General features: G+C 36.0%; 1 protein-coding gene across 1 annotated transcript in view; it reads right to left on the reverse strand.

Moving 5' to 3' along the window:
* The window catches only part of LOC116169057 (torso-like protein), a 101,047-nt gene that overhangs the window by 485 nt on the left and 79,392 nt on the right, over positions 1 to 21,170 (reverse strand). Inside the window, exon 2 of the mRNA XM_031485084.1 lies at positions 1,059 to 1,727. Within this exon, the coding sequence (XP_031340944.1) occupies positions 1,059 to 1,709 (651 nt within the window). The 5' untranslated portion in view covers positions 1,710 to 1,727. The remainder of the gene's footprint in view (positions 1 to 1,058; positions 1,728 to 21,170) is intronic.

Consider the following 21,170-nt stretch of genomic DNA (forward strand, 5'->3'; position numbering starts at 1 on the left):
TGAATCGATAGAAATTGTGTCGTCCTTAGGATTAAGTTTTGACTTAAAAAATTTCGTTAACATTAACGAAAATAACATGGGAGTTGGTATACAAATCAGCACAAAACAGACGCAAATTAATGTGTTAAGGGCGTTTCGGTTCTTGCAACTTACCTAAAGCACGTCAAGAAGAGAGTTGTTTGGAAACGGCAGCGTAACATGTTGTATTTTGGTAAAAACAAACAAAATAGTGGCAGATAAAAAAGAAATACTGTAACAAAAGCTCAGTTGCTTTTAAAAAAGCGTTCAGCGTACCCTCGATTTACTCCTTGGCACTTGAACAAGATTTTCTATAGTTTTAATGAATTCGTGGGTCAATTTATCCTAGAGTTGGTAATTGCCAAGGAAGTACATAGAGCGTGCGTTTGTTTATCCTATAAAAAAGTACAAGACGAAAGACAGTGTTACTATGGAAACTTGTCGCATTAGTAGTTCGCGTATTCCCATTTAAATGTATGTACGCTAAATTAAAAATGTAAAGCGCTCTCTCAAAGTAAGTTTTTTCATTAAAAAAAGATACTTGCCAAGTAGCACCTTCCCTATATAAATTTTTTTATTGTATATTTATAATTTGAACGTAATCTCACAACTACAGACGTATAAAGTTCAATTTAAAGGAAAATTTAGAGCTCGTAAGTGAAAAATTTATAGGGAAAGTTTTAAATACCTCCGCTACATTTTCAACTTGAAAACAGATCGTAGATAAGAGTTTTTAATTAAAAACATTCATTAATTTACAGGTAAACAGTGTGTGCTTCTGACACTTTTTATTTACAACAGCAATGATCATCCACCAATATAACAATGGAATTTTGTAATTGATTTCCTTGTTCCTCGGCTATTAGGTGCTCGGAAAATATGTTGGGGCTTTTATTGTTCCGTTTTGGAGTAGAAATGAATTGCAAGTATTAGAGAGTTTGTCATTCTGAAGTCGCGTCACAAGGGCTTTATAGTCCGAACCAGTCGGGGATTGTTTCAGAAAACAAAAGAAAAGTAAACATAAGAGGAAAAAATCTTACCTGATACAATGAATTTCCAGTAACGAAGGAGTTGATGAAGTGGGATCCATATTTCCGCATAAACACCAAGACGCTGGTAACATCCCCAACACGCACATTGTCTATCTCACGTTCGACCATTTCGGAAATGCTAATGTTATTAGGAAGTCTCGATAGCTTAGCGGTATCACGGAATCTCGATAATCGCACTAGCACATAACAATGATCACCGTGTACGTAGGAAGAATTAATTCCTAAATATTTACTTATGTTATCTTGAGTCCAGCTCGCAGCAAAAGCCCTCCAGGGCCTTTGCAGACGTTCAAACGTAAAGTCTCTAAAATACGCCTGCAGTAATTGACGTAAATTGTCGCAGAATTCCATATGAAAGTCTCCCTCGAACACGGTTTTCTTTCCGGCTAGTTGGGGGCGAATAATTAAGGGATTTATATCGGTGAAAACGTCCACGGTTGGCTCCCGAAAGATCCAATTTGAATCGGACTCGTTCCTCGGCACCACCTTCATGCTGAGACTCAAATAGCCGTACCGCGTAAAGATGTCAATTGATCGTCCAACTTTGAGCTGAGCGTCGTACGATGATGACTCCTGGACGCCTTCGCCGTCGGCCGTGAACGCTATCACTAGCACGAGCAGCAGCGCCCTGCCCCACATCCTCGCCGCAACTGGCACCTGAACACAAATAGTATTATATAATACGGGATGCGCGCACACCTTCCTCCTGCACGAGGAGTCCCTAAAATTTCTACAACTAATCGAATTAATGAATAGCGCCGGCTTCCAACTACACAACTACTATAATACTACTCGTTTTTTTTAAAGGGACGCTCACGATAATTTACTACGGCGCGAATAAGTAGGAATTTCCCTGGGGCCGTAAATTTTATACGGATGATAATAAATTACTCGAAAATTGCTTTTTTGTAGACTTCCTAATAGTCTGCAACGATTCCTCTTCATACTTTAAGACAAGAGATTGGCAAAGAATGAAACACTGCATTTAAATTTATTATTAATATTCGCATTATTCAAAATATTTTTTTCGAGTAGAGTAAAAATAGAAATTACGCTGTTTGCGCCTCATGCTTGTCTGACCAGCTACTAAGGAAGCACCTACTGACTGGTTTTCCATGCGATAACTTATCGTTAACAGGGGGACGCGTATGACAGAAATGTACGAATAACTCGTCGGCATTGTATGCAGCCAAATTTTCTTAGAGACTTTTCATTTTGAAATTAACACAATTTCTTTTGGTGTAGTTGGTACGTCGACATACTTTTTTTATTTAGGTACTATTATATACAGTGCGTCACAACAATTTTTACCACCCGCCCGTTAGTAGTATTGCATTGGGGTACAAGATGACCTCCCACTTTTTTTTACGGAAATACACGTATTGAAGCACCGGGAACACGAATCCAGCAAAAGCTCGATGATGTGACCGGCTTTATGGCTCAGTGGTAGAGCGTTGGGTTATAAATCCGAAGGTCGGGTGTTCGAACCTGGGTTGAGGTGAATTTTTCATCTGTGGCGGAGATGGAAATTACCTTAGACCAGTTCCGAGCATTCTACCGGCTACTCCGAATTAGGTGTTCCTGCAGTTTTCCTAATTCGTAAGGTAAATACCGGAGTAGTATAGACCAACTTAAGACCTTCTGCAGAGGCACCTCTAAAAAGCATTATGCGGGTCACTCTGTAATTGAGCGCATGCCTGTTGAGGGCCCAGAACAAGAGAGGGATAATAAATAAATAAATAAATGTCGGTCTCTACTTTCATTTTGTGTTTTGATCGGATCGGATTTGGACCAAATTTGGTGCACATATTCTTAGCCATACAAGACAGAGCTGAATATCATTTGGGCAGAATCGCGCAAGAAATTGCAATTCAGAGCTTCTAAAAAGACTCTAAGAGAAAGCTCTAAGAGAATTACCAAGAGACGATAAGAGGAAAACGTTTTGCGACGACAGAGAAGATTCTTGGGAGACACCGAGACACCAAGAAAATTCTAAAGCTCCATTTCCATGAAGAATGTGGTTCAAATATTTCAGCCTCATAATAAAATTTCATTCAAAGTTACAGTGAGTCGCAGAAAATCATGGGCGAAATAAATTTAAATTGTTTTTACAACCATGAAAGACCTTTTACCAGGAAAGGAGATCTTATTCAGCTTTATATCCGTTAATTACCCATTAATGGTTTTTAATTTGCTAATGGTATACGAAATCCAACATTAAAACCGGAAATGTCATACAGTTTAAGGAAAATATCGACGTGATAGGATAGGAGACCCCGCCGTTTGACCTCACATTCAAGTAATTAGTTGAATGCGAGGTTGAATGGGTTACAGTAACTGCCTCCGATTAAGTCGAGATTACATCCGTTAGGTGCGCTCTTAGAAAATTTGAATTTTGACACGGCTCCCGTATTTTTAATACCTCTGGATAGGACGTAATCAATTAAAAACTGTTTTAATTTCTAGCGTTATCGCAAGGACACGCCGTCGAACTGGACAAACCGTCGAATCAGCCATGACACGCGAATTTTATATAAGGTAAACGCTTAATATAGAAACATTTTGTTTCCCTCCCACGTGAGTCCCACTTGTTCAGTTTTCCTTTTTTGCTCTGTTTATCACCTCCCAAAAATACTTTTCTATTTTTATTTCCCCGATTTGTTCTTTGTATTCTTTATGTTTTTCCATCTTTTTTTCTTTACATTTTCTTTTGTACTTTTTTCTGTCTCTATATTTTTCCTCTTTTTCCATCATTTTTCTATATTGTTGTGTAAACTGCAGTGGTTCTCGTTTCTCTAGGTTTAAATAATGCCGACGATAAGAGCGAGCCACCCTGTATTTGAAAAATTAATGATATGGACGTAATTTGGTTTTGGCATTGGAGGTTTCAGACGGGACATCCTGTACAATGTTGTAATTTATTTTGTTTGGGACCTGAGGGATATGTTGTCAGGTGGACACAGAATTTTGAGATTTTATTTATTGGTCATTGTAACGTTTACTGTCTTTTATGAGTGGAAATTGGGAACTTGTTAAGGGCTGTTATTGTATTTAGATTAGTGTATGAAATTAGTGGAACGCATTAATAAAGAGACGACGCATGAAAGAAGTCTTATCTGGGTACATGTGCGTATAAAAGCTGTTATCGGGCAAACTAATTGTACGGTTTTGTTAAAATAACACCCGCATTGATAAGCGGGACACAGATGGGCCGTCGTTTTGCGGAAACTGAAAGTGGAGGTCTCATTCCCTTAAATAAGCGTCCGTCCATTCGGGCGCACTTCTACCGTGTTGAACTGCTTTTAGGAGAGTAGCCATAGAGTCCTGGAATTTTTGCAATAGGAAGTCTATACCTTGAAGGTGTCTTCGTTGTCTTAAGGGAAGGGGCCCTCATGAATTATTTCCTGAGATGCTGTTTTTTAAAGTAAAACGTGCTTAAGCTTTACATGCGACAAGCAATTGGTCTCAGATTTTGCATACGCATGCCTTTAGTTGTTGCCAAGTAAAACTTTTGAAAATTGGGAGGGGGGGGGTGTACACACAGTTCATGGTGTTCTAATGAAAGCTTTCAGCGAATGAAATTGATTTCTACTAACATAATTCCTTATATCTCAAGAACAGATTGTCGGAGGAGCGTACTCACAAAGGGTGATTGGGACGGAAGAGATATATTGATTGGCAATGTCAAAACTTTCCGTGCAAATATCTACAGAACGTAGCGTCGGAGGAGGGTACTCTCAAAGGGTGGAATGATCGTCTAGATGAGAGCTCACGAGAAACATCTACTGGCTACGTAAGTTGTGCATATCTGGAAAATGTTGGAGGAAAATACCAACAAAGGGAAGATGCACTATTTAGGAGAATTTCTCTAAGGGCTTGATGAATGTTTATATGTAAAGAGCTCCTTGCTCATCAATTATTTACCAAAAAAGTAAACATCGATAAATATACTATGCTATTACCTTATAACACAACCATTTACTATGGTATTTTAGCGCTCCCGGAAAGTTTACCGAAAACAGTTTACCGAAAACAGTTAACCGAAAACAGTTTACCGAAAAACAATTCATCGAAATGGCAATATACCGAAAGAACAGTACGTCGAATTTCAATTGACCGAAAAGCAGTTCTACCGAATCACACTTTACCGAAAGGAAAGTTTACCGAATATTAACATAACCATCGAGGTGGAAATGTGCTTGTCCGAAAAGATGTTTTTTTTTGTAAAATTCGCCATCCTCAACCAAACGATCTTACGCCCAATTTGCAAACTGTTGGCAGTTCAGGTGGTCCTAGCCAGTTCATAATTTTGCAACGTCTGTTCATCCGCCTCTCGAAAATGAACGGTCCGATTACAATAAAATTTTGCAGGTGGATTCTTTATCAAATTTGTAGATCGGAGTTCGTGAATTGGCAATGTAGGTAAAAAAAATGAAGGCCACGATCTTACTGATGGTTGGGTCAAAACATCAAACGCGAATTGCGACTGAACGAGACGTCGGAATTTGGAATATTGTTAATGTACAATTATATTAAACAGGAAAGGTCCAAGATGACATTGCTGATACAATTATTACGGGAGAAATTTTCGGTAAACTCTCCTTTCGGTAAAGTGTGATTCGGTAAAACTGCTTTTCGGTATTTTGAAATTCGACGTATTGTTCCTTCGGTATATTGCCATTTCGGTGAATTGTTTCTCGGTAAACAGTTTTCGGTAAACTTTCCTATTTTAGTGCGTTTTATCTGCACAAGAGTTGTGCACAATTTATACTTGTTTTATTTACTATTGTGTAAATAATTACCGATCTCCCTCTTCCTCCCATGTATGTGAATTGCCCGTCCTTAATCCCCCTGCATATTTCCGTTTAAAATTCTCTAACCTCTCTTTCAGTAACACTTCTTCCTCTATTTTGCAGTTTTTATCTCTTGATTTTCTGTTTTGTAGTCCTCTTCCCATTTTCCTTTAATACCTGTTCAGGCTTTAAAATCTGCGTCCAATTTTAGCTCCTTCTCCTCCCTTTCATCGACCATATTTTCTATTTTACTTTTTAAGTCCTTCATTCCTTCTCTGTTGCACATCGTTATCACTCCCATTTCCTTCTCTCCACTTCTGACTTGTATTCCTTTCTCCTCTTTCCTTTAATCCCCCTATTTCCTTATCCCTTCTTTAACCCCTGGTGATATACCTCCTTTTGCTTGATAGTCTCCTTCGAAAATTGGTCTTCCATATTGATTCATTCAGAATCCTGTTCTTTATTTTCTTCCAATTATTTTCTTCTATCCATGACTTTACCATCCCCACATCATATCCTCTTTTTTTCTGTTGTTTGCATCTATACCCCCCCCCCTCTATCTTCTCTTTGCTGTTAGTTTCTCCCTCCAAGCCTCGCCCTTTCCTTTCCCGTTCGTGCTTCTCTCTCAGTTCTCACGAATCCTTTGTCATTGGTACTGCACCTATATTCTTCATCTTCTACCGTTAGTTTCGTATGATTCTGTTTTTCCGATGCGGCATTTCGGTTTTTCAATCCAACACCAACCTTATTTTTTTTAATATTGACCAGGGTTTTTTCATTTTTGAGTAGCTTTTGACTTTTAACCTGGATTTTTTTTTGATTTTTGAGTAGCTTTTGAGTTTCCAAAACTAATGATGTATGACACTTGTTCAAACGCTTTTCAATAGAATTTTCTTGAAGTGAAGTCAATGCTTAGTCTTTATCTTTGAAAAAACTGCAAGTGACTTGTATTGAACAGAGATAGCAGAACGTATCATTCGTTTTTTTAGATCAAACGCTGCTCAAAAATGAAAAACAAATCTAAGCCCACCAGTATACTTAATTGACGACATTCCTACCTCTGAAGGTGCAAGCGCTTCCGCCGTTGATCAGAGTTAGTGGACCTAAACCCTGTAGCTCGATGGATGATGCTATAAACCTACAGTGATATTCAATAAGAAGTAGACATAGGGATTTGCGCGTATTGTTTTTCCCTATGTCGACTTTTAAATGATAACATCCCTTCTGAAGAACGCCTAATTTTATGCAACCAAAATAACTCATGCGCACGCATTCTGTTTTAACGAACCTTCCTAAATGAGTTCACATCTTTAAGTCTATTACTTTTTAGATAGATTGTTTGGCAGGTAGGTACTTATAAAAGCGACAGTAAAGTATTTAGGTTACGATGAAGAGATATTCAATTCGACCGCTATTTACCTTCAGTTTTTTATGGGATTCTCTTCCAGAAAAACTAAATGCGCAGTTTCATATCCTACGTTAAAACTGAGGGTTGTTTACGGTGCCTATGTGCATCGCATTTAAACAACCACTAATTTCAGAAGTGATCAACAAAATAAATCTCTTATGCTCCTTAAACTGTTACTGGAACTATATCAATTGGCAATATTAACTTTTTCTTCCGTTGAATACATCGTACACGAACGAAAGTAAAATATAGAAGCTAAAGCATATTTAAATTAATTAATATGATAGATCTTCATTTGTTGTAAGAAGTTACTTTGGTTGCATAAAATTAGGCGCCCTTCAGAAGAGATTTCGTCATTTAACAGTAGACATAGGGAAAAACAATACGCCCAAATCCCTATGTCTACTTCTTAATGAATATCATTGATAACACTACATTATATTGGCTACAAATCTTAATTAAACAATTACATCGTTCATTCGTTTCTGGTTTCTTAATTATGTTCTACTTGAAAATAAAACCTCTCCGCGAAAAAATTAAAATAATAATCGAAGCCTCCCAGACTTTCAAAGAAACTTAATCTGAATTTGATACACAAGCCATAATCAATGTAACCGCCTGTTATTTACAATCAACGTCGTTGCAAAAAACGTAATCACGTTTTAAATTTCTTTCTTTTGGGCGAAATTGAAAGCGAAAGATTATACTGATCAAAGAGATCTTAACGCAACCTGGTTAACAATTTATAATAATTATTTATCTATAACATTTGCATATAGATTTCAGAAGCCCGAATAATTAACCGGAGAGTGCTCGGAAGCCATTATCAAATACGATCATGTCAAATATACGTGATTGCAAAGCGTAATTTGTGAATCTAATTAAAATCGTTAAGGAGTAGAAGATCCTTTTATACGAAGCTTTAAAGCTATTTTTAATGGGATACGGCGAACCTTTGAGGGATCCTCTGCTATTGATGTTTTCAAACTAGGTATCCTATTCATCTAATGCACACTTAGAGCGATTGCACGCGTGTAGTGGGAAAGCTTGCGTAGGTATTTAGCGACTAACTGATGGTTTTTCCTACGGAATAAGAATAAATTGTTGCAATCCGTGGAGGAAATGCGCCCTGTCACATTAATCTAAGTGTGTGCGTCATAATAAATTATTTTGAAAAACGTTTCCTGCGCTTTGCTTAAAATATGAGTTTCTTCCTACGACTGCAGAATATGCCAGAGACAACGGGAACGTACACGACAATCCTTACAAAAAGAGCAATCAAATAACAATCGGGTATGCATATTCTTATATCCTTGCTACTACATTGCGGATAGGCTAAATTGCTAGGAATTATCCTGGGAGTTAAGATTATTTCCAATGCGCATAAAACTGTATAATATTCAGGCGTGGACATTTAATTACCTTTCCTATTGATTCCCTCATTACAATTTCCGCAACGGCAAGTAGTAATGAACTTAAAATAAACGTGCCTAGAAATTAGGCCACTTAAAAATTAGATAACCAAGCTCTCGGGGGTTGTCCAATTTCAAATCTATTTATTATTCACGGTCCTTGTGCTTAGCGCATGTAATATTGCTAAAACTCCGTTTCCGTGACTTTTATTCGCTGTGGCAGTCTGGCAATTGTGCACAAATGTCTAATTTTTAGTACTAGTTCCATGCGCTTCAATATTCGCTTAATTAAAGCTGTAATTATACGTTGCCGAAGGACTTGTGCAATTGGATTCCGATAGCACTTCTCCTACACTTTTAGTAACCCACCACTTCGGGAACAAATGTCGATGACGTTTTAAAATTGTAACAAGCCACTTGCTATTGGTTTAACACAGTACAACGTGGTAATTTTTATTTATGCTCTTACTAGAATGCTCTTTGGAAATGTAATGTAAATCAATCGTATACCATAAATACCTATGTATGCGCTATAATTACCGAACTATAGTGCTGTTGCAATTATCTATAATAACGGATGAATCAAAATAGAGTGTTTTACTGTAATCAATTCGAGTTTCAGCCCTAATAAAAAATAAACACCCCACAAAATTTGATTGGTTTTGGGCTGGTTCTACTTTAAAAACTCTGATCATTTACAAATTGATTTACATTAGTCACAATTATAGTTTTTAAACTAATCTCACTGTTTTATATTGATAGTATAGCGAAGATAATCGTGCAAGTAAATTATGTGTGTCATTTCGGAAATAGCGTCCAACACTCGCGTCTAGTGTTTATCAAAAATTAGAAGTTTCGAGTAGTTATCCTATATCCAAAAAAAGTGTAACTAAAACTAGTATAGTAACCATTAAAATAAAATACCCCCCCCCCCTCTCTCGACCATGCATAAATACGCCACTGACCACACGTACGTAGATTCGTAGCAAACTTATTATAATTTTAGATATTTACCATAAAAGGCTTCCTTAAGAAAACCGCTGTTTTGAAGACATATTCAGTGTTGCAGACAACATTTTCACCCTGTATATCAGGGCGATTCTATCAAACGTATATTGCCTCCATTAACCCTAAACGGCTCCCCACCCACGGTTGAATATCTGGGTTATCTATGAACCGATTTTTTTTCCAATTAGAGTAAAACTATAAATTAAAATATGAACAAATTTTTCACTTCCGATTTGACCAAAAATAAATACACATTTTTTAAATAAAATAGAACAGCCGGTATATATTTTTATTGTTGGTGCACAGGCTGTATGTACAAAATGGAAACATGGAAAAATACATTTCATCCAAATAATAAGAAAAGTAATATGCAATAAAATACGGGGTCAAAATCTTTTTTCAACATCCCTTTTATACAAATGCAAATACATTTCATATACAGACCACATTCATTTGTGTGCAACAGCGTTGTTTGAAAAAGGTTATATCTGATCGTTTACGATAAGGAGTATTTATCAGGCAAAAAGTTAATTAATTTGAAAGAAATTCACATCTGGTTCTCATAACGCGGAGTGTTTCGAAGACGTGCATATGGGAGAAGTGGGGGACGTTTGGCGCGTTCCGTCGCGATTAACAATTTATCCTTAAATACTCGAGACAACTAGAAAACGAGGCTGCTGGTTTCGTGACGGTTAAAGAGTGTTCACGATATCAGTGGTAATTGATGATGTTTTCCTTCGAGATGTTGGTTTCCATCTTGGCACTGCACAAGCAATGGCACGAAACAAGCACAAACACCTGCACCTCTGCGTAAGCCACCTGCGGAATTTTCTCCGTCCGTAGAAATTTTACGTAATTAACATAGTATGTGATATGTTGTGTAATCTACATACGTCATTCGGACGTTTTGTTCGGTTTCAGCACCTACAGTAATGTTGGGTCATCCTGTATGTTGGTCGCTGATTTAGAATGAACGCCACTTCGATCATGTTATTCGAATTTGAGGTCAATGTGTTTGGAATTAGATAGATAGATAGAGTTTGTTTAAATAATCGCTTTGTATATTTTATTGTAATGTTGAATTACGTGTGAAACTGTAAATATCTGCATTGTGTTATTCTAAAGTTTATCTCCGGGCATTGCGATAAGTTTTTTATCGCTACGTTGAGCTAATTAATTTTGAAGATAAGCAGGTTTCGTCGATATGAAAACACAGGTGTTTAATTTCGTTGGTCAACGCATGAATTTTGATAAAAGAGTATAAGGCATAAGGTGTAGAAGGGGAGACTGGTTAAATAGCAGAAGACGTGAATCGCGACTTATTTGGTGGTGAACGTTATCGTTGCTTTTTGTTTCATGGGCACTTTTAGTGTATGACAGTTTGCCGTAATCGAATTTGTTTTTGAAAGACAGCCAGTCCTGTTTAATTGAAAAGTTGCAATAGAAGAAAGTTAGATAGTGAACTGAAGCGTTCGTCTCCGCCGCTTATGAAAAAGTTAGTCGGAGTGTCTATCGCGCGTTTATGGCTTATGTGAGGCCTTTCTTTAAGGTTTTCAAGTCACTCGTTGAATGGAACTTTTGAACCATCATTGAACCATTTGTAATTCACATAAAGCAAGTGCCGTTTAAATCGAGATTCAAGTACAATCAAAGAAGTGAACTTCCGAAGTATGTATCATCATTTGCGGTTTGTGTGTATGTGCGCCTGTCTAAAATCGCTGTTATAGCCAGATTATTATTAACACCTTAAGGTAATTAAGATTTTTTTTCAATTAATTTTTCAATCTATTGCTTGTTGCGTGGTATTTGGCTGTTGGCCCTGAGCGCCATTATTTTTTCAGATTTATTTTTGTTTGATTTATAATTGAATAAATTTGTTTCATCTGTAAATGCAAATTACGACCCACGATATAAGAGTTCTCATGCCAAATTCTCTGTTGGTAGGTTGGTACCCAGGGTTATGCCAGGTGTTTAAATAATCATTTTAAATTCGGTTATTTAGAATTGTGCATTTAGTATAGAAGATTTTGTTAGTACCTGTCTTTAATTGAACTATTATTAACAACTTACGGTAATTAAGATTTTTTTTCAATTGATTTGTTCAATCTATCGCTTGTTGCGTGGTATTTGCCTGTTGACCCTGAGCGCCATTATTTTTTCAGCTTTATTTTTGTTTGATTTATAAGTGAATAAATTTGTTTCATCTGTAAACGTGTAGCTTTGTATATGTATACGAGCTCAAATTACGACCCAGGATATAAGAGTTCTCATGCCAAATTCTCTGTTGGTAGGTTGGTACCCAGGGTTATGCCAGGTGTTTAAATAATCATTCGGTTATTTGCAATTGCGCATTTAGTATAAAAGATTTTGTTAGTACCTGTGTTTAATTGAAATAGCTGGACAGGTGCTTGTGGATGGTTTAGTGACCGTTTGCCATTGCACATAGCAAAATACGCAGGGTGACCATTATGTATAGAGTACAGCATATATCTCGGTAAATTTAAAAAAGCTCTTTATATCAATAACATTAATCTAGATATCCTACATCAAAATAAAACAAATGAACGTGTATGTTTCTTATTAAACCTTGAAGACAAAACGAAATTAGCAATAAAATAGTTCTCTTCCCAATAAGTGCATTAACTGTAAGGCAATGGCCTAACCTTTCACGAAAAGCTTGAAGTGTGATTACTGATTTCGTTTTGTGTTTAAGGTTTAATAACAAACCTACACGTTCGTTTATTTTATTTTGATATAGGATATGAAGATTAATTTACATGACGTAATTAATTAATAAAGTTTTTAATTTTTTTTGAAAAATGGTCTTGCATAAGGGCAACATGTTACGTCATTGAAAAGAGGAAAAAAGGTCTCTGTTAAATGAGCCTAATGAAAGAGTACGTTGCTATTAAAAAAATTCAATTGTTTTTCGTTACTCATTCACTTCATGTTTTCTGAAATAAACATAATTGAATGCTGCCTTAGTATGGGAAATAAAATGGTAAATAACTTTTATATAGAAAATTTTTGTGTACAATCGTTATTTACCGAGATATATATTATATTCCATACATAATGGGCAACTTTGCATAATCTATTTTTTTCATTTTTCGACATAAATAGAAAACCCGGTTTTTCTGTTACCTACTTAATTCGGTTTTCACACAATTTGATGGAAACATACCTTTTTGTGTCCCAACGAAGTAGTAACTTATTCATTATTAAAATATTTATTTTTACATTTTAATTTCATGGTCAACCTAAAAAGGGGCCTCGTCTTCAACGGAAAATGCTGATGTCAAAGAATAAATTTTTTTTAATGTCTACTTTCAAATAGTGTTAACAAAAATTGCTTATATGGCGTTTTTAAGCCGCCGATCTACGAAAACGAAATTAATAAAAATGGCTAAAGGGTACCGGTCCGTAATTAAGCGTTTTCAACAAAAAAATTGCGGGAGAAATTTTCCACGATTTTAGTACAAAGTTCACATAATTTCACCTTTCTTAAGGTTATTTTATTGTATGTTTCATGATTACTTTTAATAAATGTTGAAAAAGTTAAAAAATGTAGATGTATAACCATATGTGTTTCTAATTACCTAAACCATAATAACCATAATAGCAGTAAGTAGATTTACATAATTCGTTCCCAGATGAATTACAGATGAGCAGCACTTTTAGATATGTACCAATTGGGAACACGACAGGTACATTTTAACTCGTTTTAGTAAGAAATCAAAAGAAGGAGATTTAACCGAGCTTAAAATACTAACAACGTATACGTACTTTTGAAGGTGTTCTAGTGCAACTTTACTGCATTTAACTCTTTCAATCCTGTAAGATGGAATCGCTGCAACATGAAACAATCTGGGGAATTTCGTGGAATTGTATGGTTATTGCTAATGTGCTTCTATGCGATCAGGGCAGTGTTTTCTTTTTAGAGTTGTGCATGTAAATGCTATGAAAAAAATGTTAAATACCATTGTAGATGAATTCTATGATATAGTTATACAGTTCGGCGGTCAATACAAAAAAGGCGGTCCATGGAAGATGCAACAGGTACCCCTTCCCCTCTCGGGTGTAAAGGCCGGTCGATACGGAAAAGGTAGTCGGTACGAATAAAGTCGTTTGAGGCGCGATTAATACTATACGTACCGACACCATCAAGTCACCGTACAGGCAACGTAACGTAAAATATTCTCGTTGATAAATCTTGACGGTCCGGACGGTGTAGTCTCAACATGTCGTGTACGTATAGTATGAATTGCGCTAAGTACGGAAAAGGCAGTCGATACGGAAAAGGCGGTCGATACGAAACAGGCGGCTCATGGAAGATGCGAGAGGTGCCCCTTCTCCTCTCGGGTGGAAAATGCGTTCGATGCGGAAAGACGGTCGATATGAAAAAGACGGCCCATAGAAGATGCAAGAAGTGCTCCTTCCCCTCTCGATTACACCTTGTTTGTGACACCAAATACACACACTACATTCTGTGAAATAAGAATATATTTTTTGAGGGAGAAACAAATTTTAAATTTAATTTTAAAATGTGTATTTACTGGAAAATCCATCACAGTGAATGGTTGTAATGAAAAAGTGGGAGAATGTAAACAGTTCGCATACTTCAATCACAGAGATTTTAAGCTTCATCCTGTAGATAGATACCCACGTAGCTTCTGCACAATATGTTATAATCTTGGGAGCGGATGCTAGAGCCATAAGTATGCATCGTTGGTCTTTCGAGCGGACTGAATTATTGAATATTTTTGGAAAAGCTCCACACTATGAGATTCGATCCGACTGAAGGCACGTGAGTTGCACGATATTCTTATTTTCTGCTTTAAATTCGAGACTCGTCCATTGTAAGCACGATACTATCATGTCATGTTCTACGATTAATTGCTCAATATTGAAAACGCAAATGACGAGTGGAGCTCATCTAACTATTTTTTGTGAAAATATTTTAGTACCGCGTTGCGAAATGAACCAATAAATACACAAAATCCTCTATTTATGGCACGCTATTACACAGACACACCGTTGTCGAACGATAAAAATTAGAATGCAGACAAAAGAAAAATCAATGGTACCTACTGCATTTTTCTCTAGTAAAATAAATCCATTTCCGTGTCGCGTAAAAGTAAATCCATACCAAAAACCATTACCGTTGCAATAAAAACAAAACACATTGTTACAAACAAAAATAAGCAAAGCCATTCTGATAAAATTTAGTTGAGAACCCCTATACTAAGGGAAATAATTGAAAAGGCGCAAAAAATTGGTACGTAACAGAAAGCGGAAAAGTTCAGACAAGTTTGATCTTTTTTTCACTTGTATATCAAGATGTTACAACTATCTAAATGGTCTTTCCGTACGGTTGAAAAATTCCTTCAATTTGTTTAAAATCGCGTATATAAAACGCTAGTGTAACTGCAATATTTTCAGTCGCTATTGTGAAATTAGAAATCGATACCCTCTTGCGAATACTGCACGCAAATAAATAATGTTCGCCGATATTACTGCCTTGTCGGTTTCGACTTTTAATGTCAGTCAATTAATGTTGTCGAACTTCATTTTTATTCATACACTCGTATATACGCAGCGATGTAATTATACTTGCAAATTTGTCAGTTGATGTGCTTTACTTTACCATACTAAGAATGTTTCATGTACTGTAAGGGTGTCTAATAGTCGTTTTACGTTACTATGCAAACGTCACAAAGGGTGTATCACGTACCACTTTGCATGTATTAGTATTGTATAATAGTGAATTATGAAATCTAGTAATCATTTGCATGGGGGGCCCTTTAGGCAGTAATAAGTTCAACGTTTCTAATCGTATCAAAGGAGGTAGGTAATTATAATTAATGAGCACATTCAATGTAATCAATTTCTAATAACTATTTCCCCTTGTGACATTGATAAATGCGGTCTGTGTTATTTTTTATAAACACGTCTGTCTTTTGGTTGTGAATCTCTGAAAAATTATGTATTTCCTTCACTTTTGTCTCGTACTGCAAAAACAGTCTTTATCAATAATACTGTACATTATTGCAAACGAAAATAAACCATCAACTTTTATTTCATGATATTATTTTATTTGCAAAGATAATGAAAATTTACATATCCAACTTTTATGTTTAGTATTAGTCTTCATTTCGGTAAATAGCTACAATGTCATAATGATAAGTCTACTAAAAAACAAATAGTTTTTGGCAGCAACCTCCAATCCTATTTTCCTTTTACAACTTTAAGGTATTTCAACATTTTTGATATCTCTGTCGGCCCAATTTGAAACCTTTAAAAAATGTCACGCGATATGTATTGTTATGTATATGACAAACACAATATTATTCACGAACCATAAATTAAAAATAATCATTTATGATAAGGATCGTATAAAGCCTGTGCAACATATCCAACACTGTATTTCAGAATGAATCTTAATTTTATAAGATATAAGCAGAAAATATAAATGTCTTTAACACTGTATAAACATTTACCGTAAATTGTTTAAAACTTCAACAATGGCTCTCACAGTAGCTAATAGAATATTTACTCAGTGAAGAAGTACTGAGAGTCCAATAGTATAATATTTAATTATAATACTTAATAATTCAATATAATTGATCATATAAGTAAGTAATCAAAGATCAAACGTGTAATGTTTTCTTGTCACCTAGATCGAGGTCGCAGCTTGATACCATCAACTTTTGACTTCGCCGGCCATTGGTAAAAGTGTCCTGACAGTTTTGAAATTTGAATCATTTCCGCTGTTATTAAAGAAGAAAAACCTATGTTACGCCACTGGAAATAATTTCGTGGGAAGTGCAGAAGGACGAAGGTTTGCGAGTGGGTGCGCATCATGCTTTCTTACTGTACCTAAAAGCAAATGGTATTCAGTGCATGTGTTTGATTCTCAAACATAGGTAAATGTATCCTTTATTTTCGCCTTCGTAATTACTGTAATTACCATAGGATGTGGGGTAATTGTTATTACTAGCTTGTCGGTTTGTTAGGGTATCCTTTCATAAATGTGAATTTTCAAGACCTTATCGCCCAATGTTCTTAAAATAAGTTAACAGTTGAGGTATTTAGCAGTTGGTAGCTTTGTTTATTCGTTAGGGGTATCACATACGTAATGCTTCCTCATGTACGTAGAAGTTTAAATGAGAATTTCGCTTCAATTCATTTATAGGAATTGTAAGTTAGGAAAATTCCTTCCGCTTAATTAATTTTTATCCTGTTTTGACGTCAGGATTTAATTTACCATTTGTTAAGGGAAGGTTTAGGATTAGGACATGGTGTTAATACAAGGTGGGCATATTATAGTCTTTGATATGTAGGTAGTTACAGATTAATTTTCCATAGGTGTGGGTGGCTTTCATTTGAGGTGTTTATTCAATGAGACAGGTCACGTCCTAGCGGCGGGCGCTTGAGCTCAAACCACGAAGAAAATAAATCCTGAACATACCCCTATATTTTTACAACGAGACAGGTTATGTCCTGGCAAAATGGCAGATGCATAACAGTCTTATGCAGAGAACGCGATACCGAAATACCGACATCCCGCGCGCGGCATTTTTGCGGGATTAACCCTGTACGTAAATTGTGCGAGATTCCGTGGGATTTACGAGATTGCATATTTGCAATTCTGTGAATTGATTATTTCGCACTTTTTTGTTGATGCAGTCCATGTAATATTTTTTGTTGAATATTGGGATAATAGCGATTTATCTAAATGCTACCGGCAAACTACGAAATCCGGCATTTAGCAAAATCCCTAGGCATTTCGCGAAATTGCTAATCCAGCAGGCAAAGTGAGAAATGGAGGTCGAGTTCGCACTTTGTCTGCCTCTCTTTAGGGATTTCGCGAAATTGCAAATACAGAAGTTAACTGCACAAAATTATTGATTTGCCAAATCAGTTAAAATTTTGGTGGGATCTCGCAAATACCGGGATTGAAATTTTACTGCGGGATTGTATTCCCTAGTCTTAAAGTGTCGACACTCACGTTCAGTTCCCCGGAAAGGCCACGGCCGCAGCCGCAGCAAACAAAAGATGCAGGCCTACTATTGGTTTAAAAGGGACGCCCGTCGCAGAACTTTCGTTGGTTCCGTCTTCGCCTTAATGTAAAAAGCGAAGCGTAAAAAAGGAGAAAACCGGGTAGCGACTGTGAAAGGGTAAAGTTAGTCCGCGCGATTTCAATAGCTACAAAAGTAAAAAAATCCACCTGCAAGTGTCATTGTAATCGTGCATTCGTTTTCGTGACATCGTGCTAACGGACAGACACCGCAAAATTATGAACTTGCTAGGAGCTCATTATAAAGAAGCAATCGCAACCAAGTATAAATCGCAAGTATAAACAATAACCGTGTAGATAAATTTGCATTACGCCTTCTGAAACATCACGCATCTAATTAAACTTATTGACTGTTGTCAACATCCCGAATAAGAACTTGTAAACTTAGATCTTTGACCTGTCGAAAGATTGTGAGTTTTGTATGAATAAATGAGAACTTATTTATACTGGGACGAGCCATACTTACTTCCATTGTTAAAGTGTTGGATCTTGTCTGCAGTTACCAAAGAACACTGTCCTTGCCCTAGGGTAATTTATTCACCATACAACCACATCACACGAACTGAAAGTTATTTTTAAATTTGTTGCCTGTTAAAAAAAGAAACCATAAATCATTACGATGATGTGTAAAGAAATTCAGTCGAAAATTAAGATTTCTTATTTTTTATGCATATTTTAACGAAACTTAACTGGGAAAGGTTCTTGGTTTTTATGAATAAATTGAATTGTTTATTTACCGTCATATCAGAGCTTCATTTGATGAACTCATTCCCATATCAGTTTACCAATGTATTACTTAGTCCAATTTGATAGAAAAGAAATCAAATATAAAAAAACGATGATATTTTAAGTTTCTTTTTAATGCTTCTCACTAACAATTCCCTTTTTTTAAAGCTTTTTTTCATATCGACTTCAGATATTACTCACTACTGAGCTAGATATGTTGTAGATAATATGTTCTTACACATTTTTCAGGAAAAAAAACAGCTAATTCCCGCATGACTTCAGTCCAACAGTCTGACGGTTTGGCACCTCGGGGTACAGACGTAGAAAGCTGATTTTTTATTGGAATTAAAGTTGAAGGAAAACACAAAAAAGAATTTGGGATTAATTTGAAGATAACTTGATGGAAGCTTGAGAGCAATTTCAGAGATACTGAAAAAGACAAATAGAGAACGTGTGGAACGTTTGATAACTTGAAAAGAACTTGGAAAATTTGAGGGGAACTTGAAGAATGTTATGGGAACTTCGCTTAAGAAGAAATTGAAAACGAGAATTGAGATGTGAACGTAATTTTATCATTTTGCATCAGGTGCTCAGCATATAAACTGTTTAAACGACGTTGGACAGCATGTTTTCTGTATACCTTGAAATTTATCATTTTCAATATTACCCGTGAAATTCTACTCCTATGTCATTATATGAACTTTCGCTTAAAATGACGTTAATTTGAAAACGTGTCATATCTTGCCGAGCATTGTACTATTAACTATACACTTTAAAAGTAGGCAAAACAAAATTGTTATTTGTGGGTCCTTGAGCCCATAAAAAATTGAAATATGTGAAACAACAATTAATTGCAACAATGAGAAAACTTTAAGATTCCAAATTAGTCCGGCGACCATCAAAAAATTACTGTACTCTTTAATATACAAAGAATTTCTGAGGCACGTAATATTAAAAACAAGTATCCACTTTCGAAACGGACCACAATTGAGCATTTTGCTATTGCAAATTTGATTGAGAGAAATTACTTTTTTTACAGGTTGCCCTCCACACTCACTAATCATGTGCTATAGAATTTTTTCTGCAAGTGCAAAATTTTTAAACGTATAGTTATATATCAATATACAGTGAATTTTTTTTAAATGCGAACATAGGAGTTTGCATGCAATGTAAATTCCCTATGTTCGATTTTTAAAAAAACACCTCAACCTATTGAGTAGTTCAAATGAGTAGTAGATACAATTGACAGCTGTCACATTTTTAAAAATACCGCCGTCCAATTTAATTACGAAATCGGTTAGGTTATTGCTTAGAATGTCTAGGAAGACACTTCGAACCTTTATTGTAATTGTTCTCGTTATTTATTTTCTTATTTCCTTCATTTATGTATTGAATAGATCAAATTAGTAGAATACCGGGTGCACATGACCTAAAAATAATTGCAGGTTGGTTCACAATGAATGGTGATGTCAGCGCGTGCCATGTGAAGTCAAGTTATCGTAAGTTTAAGAAAAATGTATCCTAAAGTTGCTATGGCCTCACATGGCTTCTTTAAAAAAATCTTACCGAGTGCTCTACATCATAAAGACTATGAGTTGCTGTTCATAGTCACACAAGTTGCGCGTTTTGGGAATGTGAACCGCGCACACCTCATAGATTGATGTGTTTTTTTAAAAATCGAACATAGGGAAATTACATTGCATGCAAACTCCTATGTTCGCATTTAAAAAAAACTCACTGTATAATTAGATCAATATATTAGATATAATTACGCAAACGTAAATGGTAACACTGATTTTGTGAAAGTGAAATACAATCTGCGAGCATATTTTCTGTAGTAACTGAGGGGATTGGTGACTGTATACGACTAATTTGTAAAACAAGAGCCGGCCAGAATGTCAAAAATTTTAAGGGATAAACATGATCATTCAAAACCGTAGAGTATACATGATTTATACGCGCACCTCAGGTGATGAAAATGTAACTTTAAAACTCACGAAACTGAAAACAACGTGGTAATGCAATGATAATGGGTAGGGTGATGTTACCATATCCTAACGTTGACGGGTTGAGGACTTGCCGCCCAAAGCGATCCACAGCATCCTGGGTTTGCGGAGTGTCTCAACCCGTTTAAACACGCTGAAAAACTGACGAATTTTGTGTTTAATGAAGGTGAACGGCAATATTTTGGCATTTTTGCCAGGGATCTGTAATTGCCATTCAATCGAATCGATGAAGCTAGTTTAAAAATAGCATGCTGGAGCGTACCTTACGAAGAAAACAATCGCACATACTTATTCCACGTTAATGACTCGAATTCTTTTCGAAAATAAAGGAAACAAAAAAGTTTTCGCTTTAGGAAGAGAAACAAAGTCTGACTTTCCAACTCCCTTGCGGAATTTGACATGTAAACGTATCGCGCTCGTGTAATCTGGCCCATATCACTCATAACAGTGAGAGAGCTTTAGGTTAACCGAATCTGTTTTCCCACACACGCGCCGAGAGACTATGTTAAAGTTGAGGAGCTTTGTCGATTTTAAAAGTTCGAAACACGTAAATTCGTTTAAGGTGCACATTCGAAATTAATCAATGATCCCGTACAATGTTAATTACGCATGTAATGTAACCATTTTTATCTAGAAGCGTAATTGCGGCGAACAATGGATGTGGAAA

This window comes from Photinus pyralis, unplaced genomic scaffold (genome assembly GCF_008802855.1).
Source record: "Photinus pyralis isolate 1611_PpyrPB1 unplaced genomic scaffold, Ppyr1.3 Ppyr1.4_LG4, whole genome shotgun sequence".
In the NCBI taxonomy this organism is placed as follows: Eukaryota; Metazoa; Arthropoda; class Insecta; order Coleoptera; family Lampyridae; genus Photinus; species Photinus pyralis.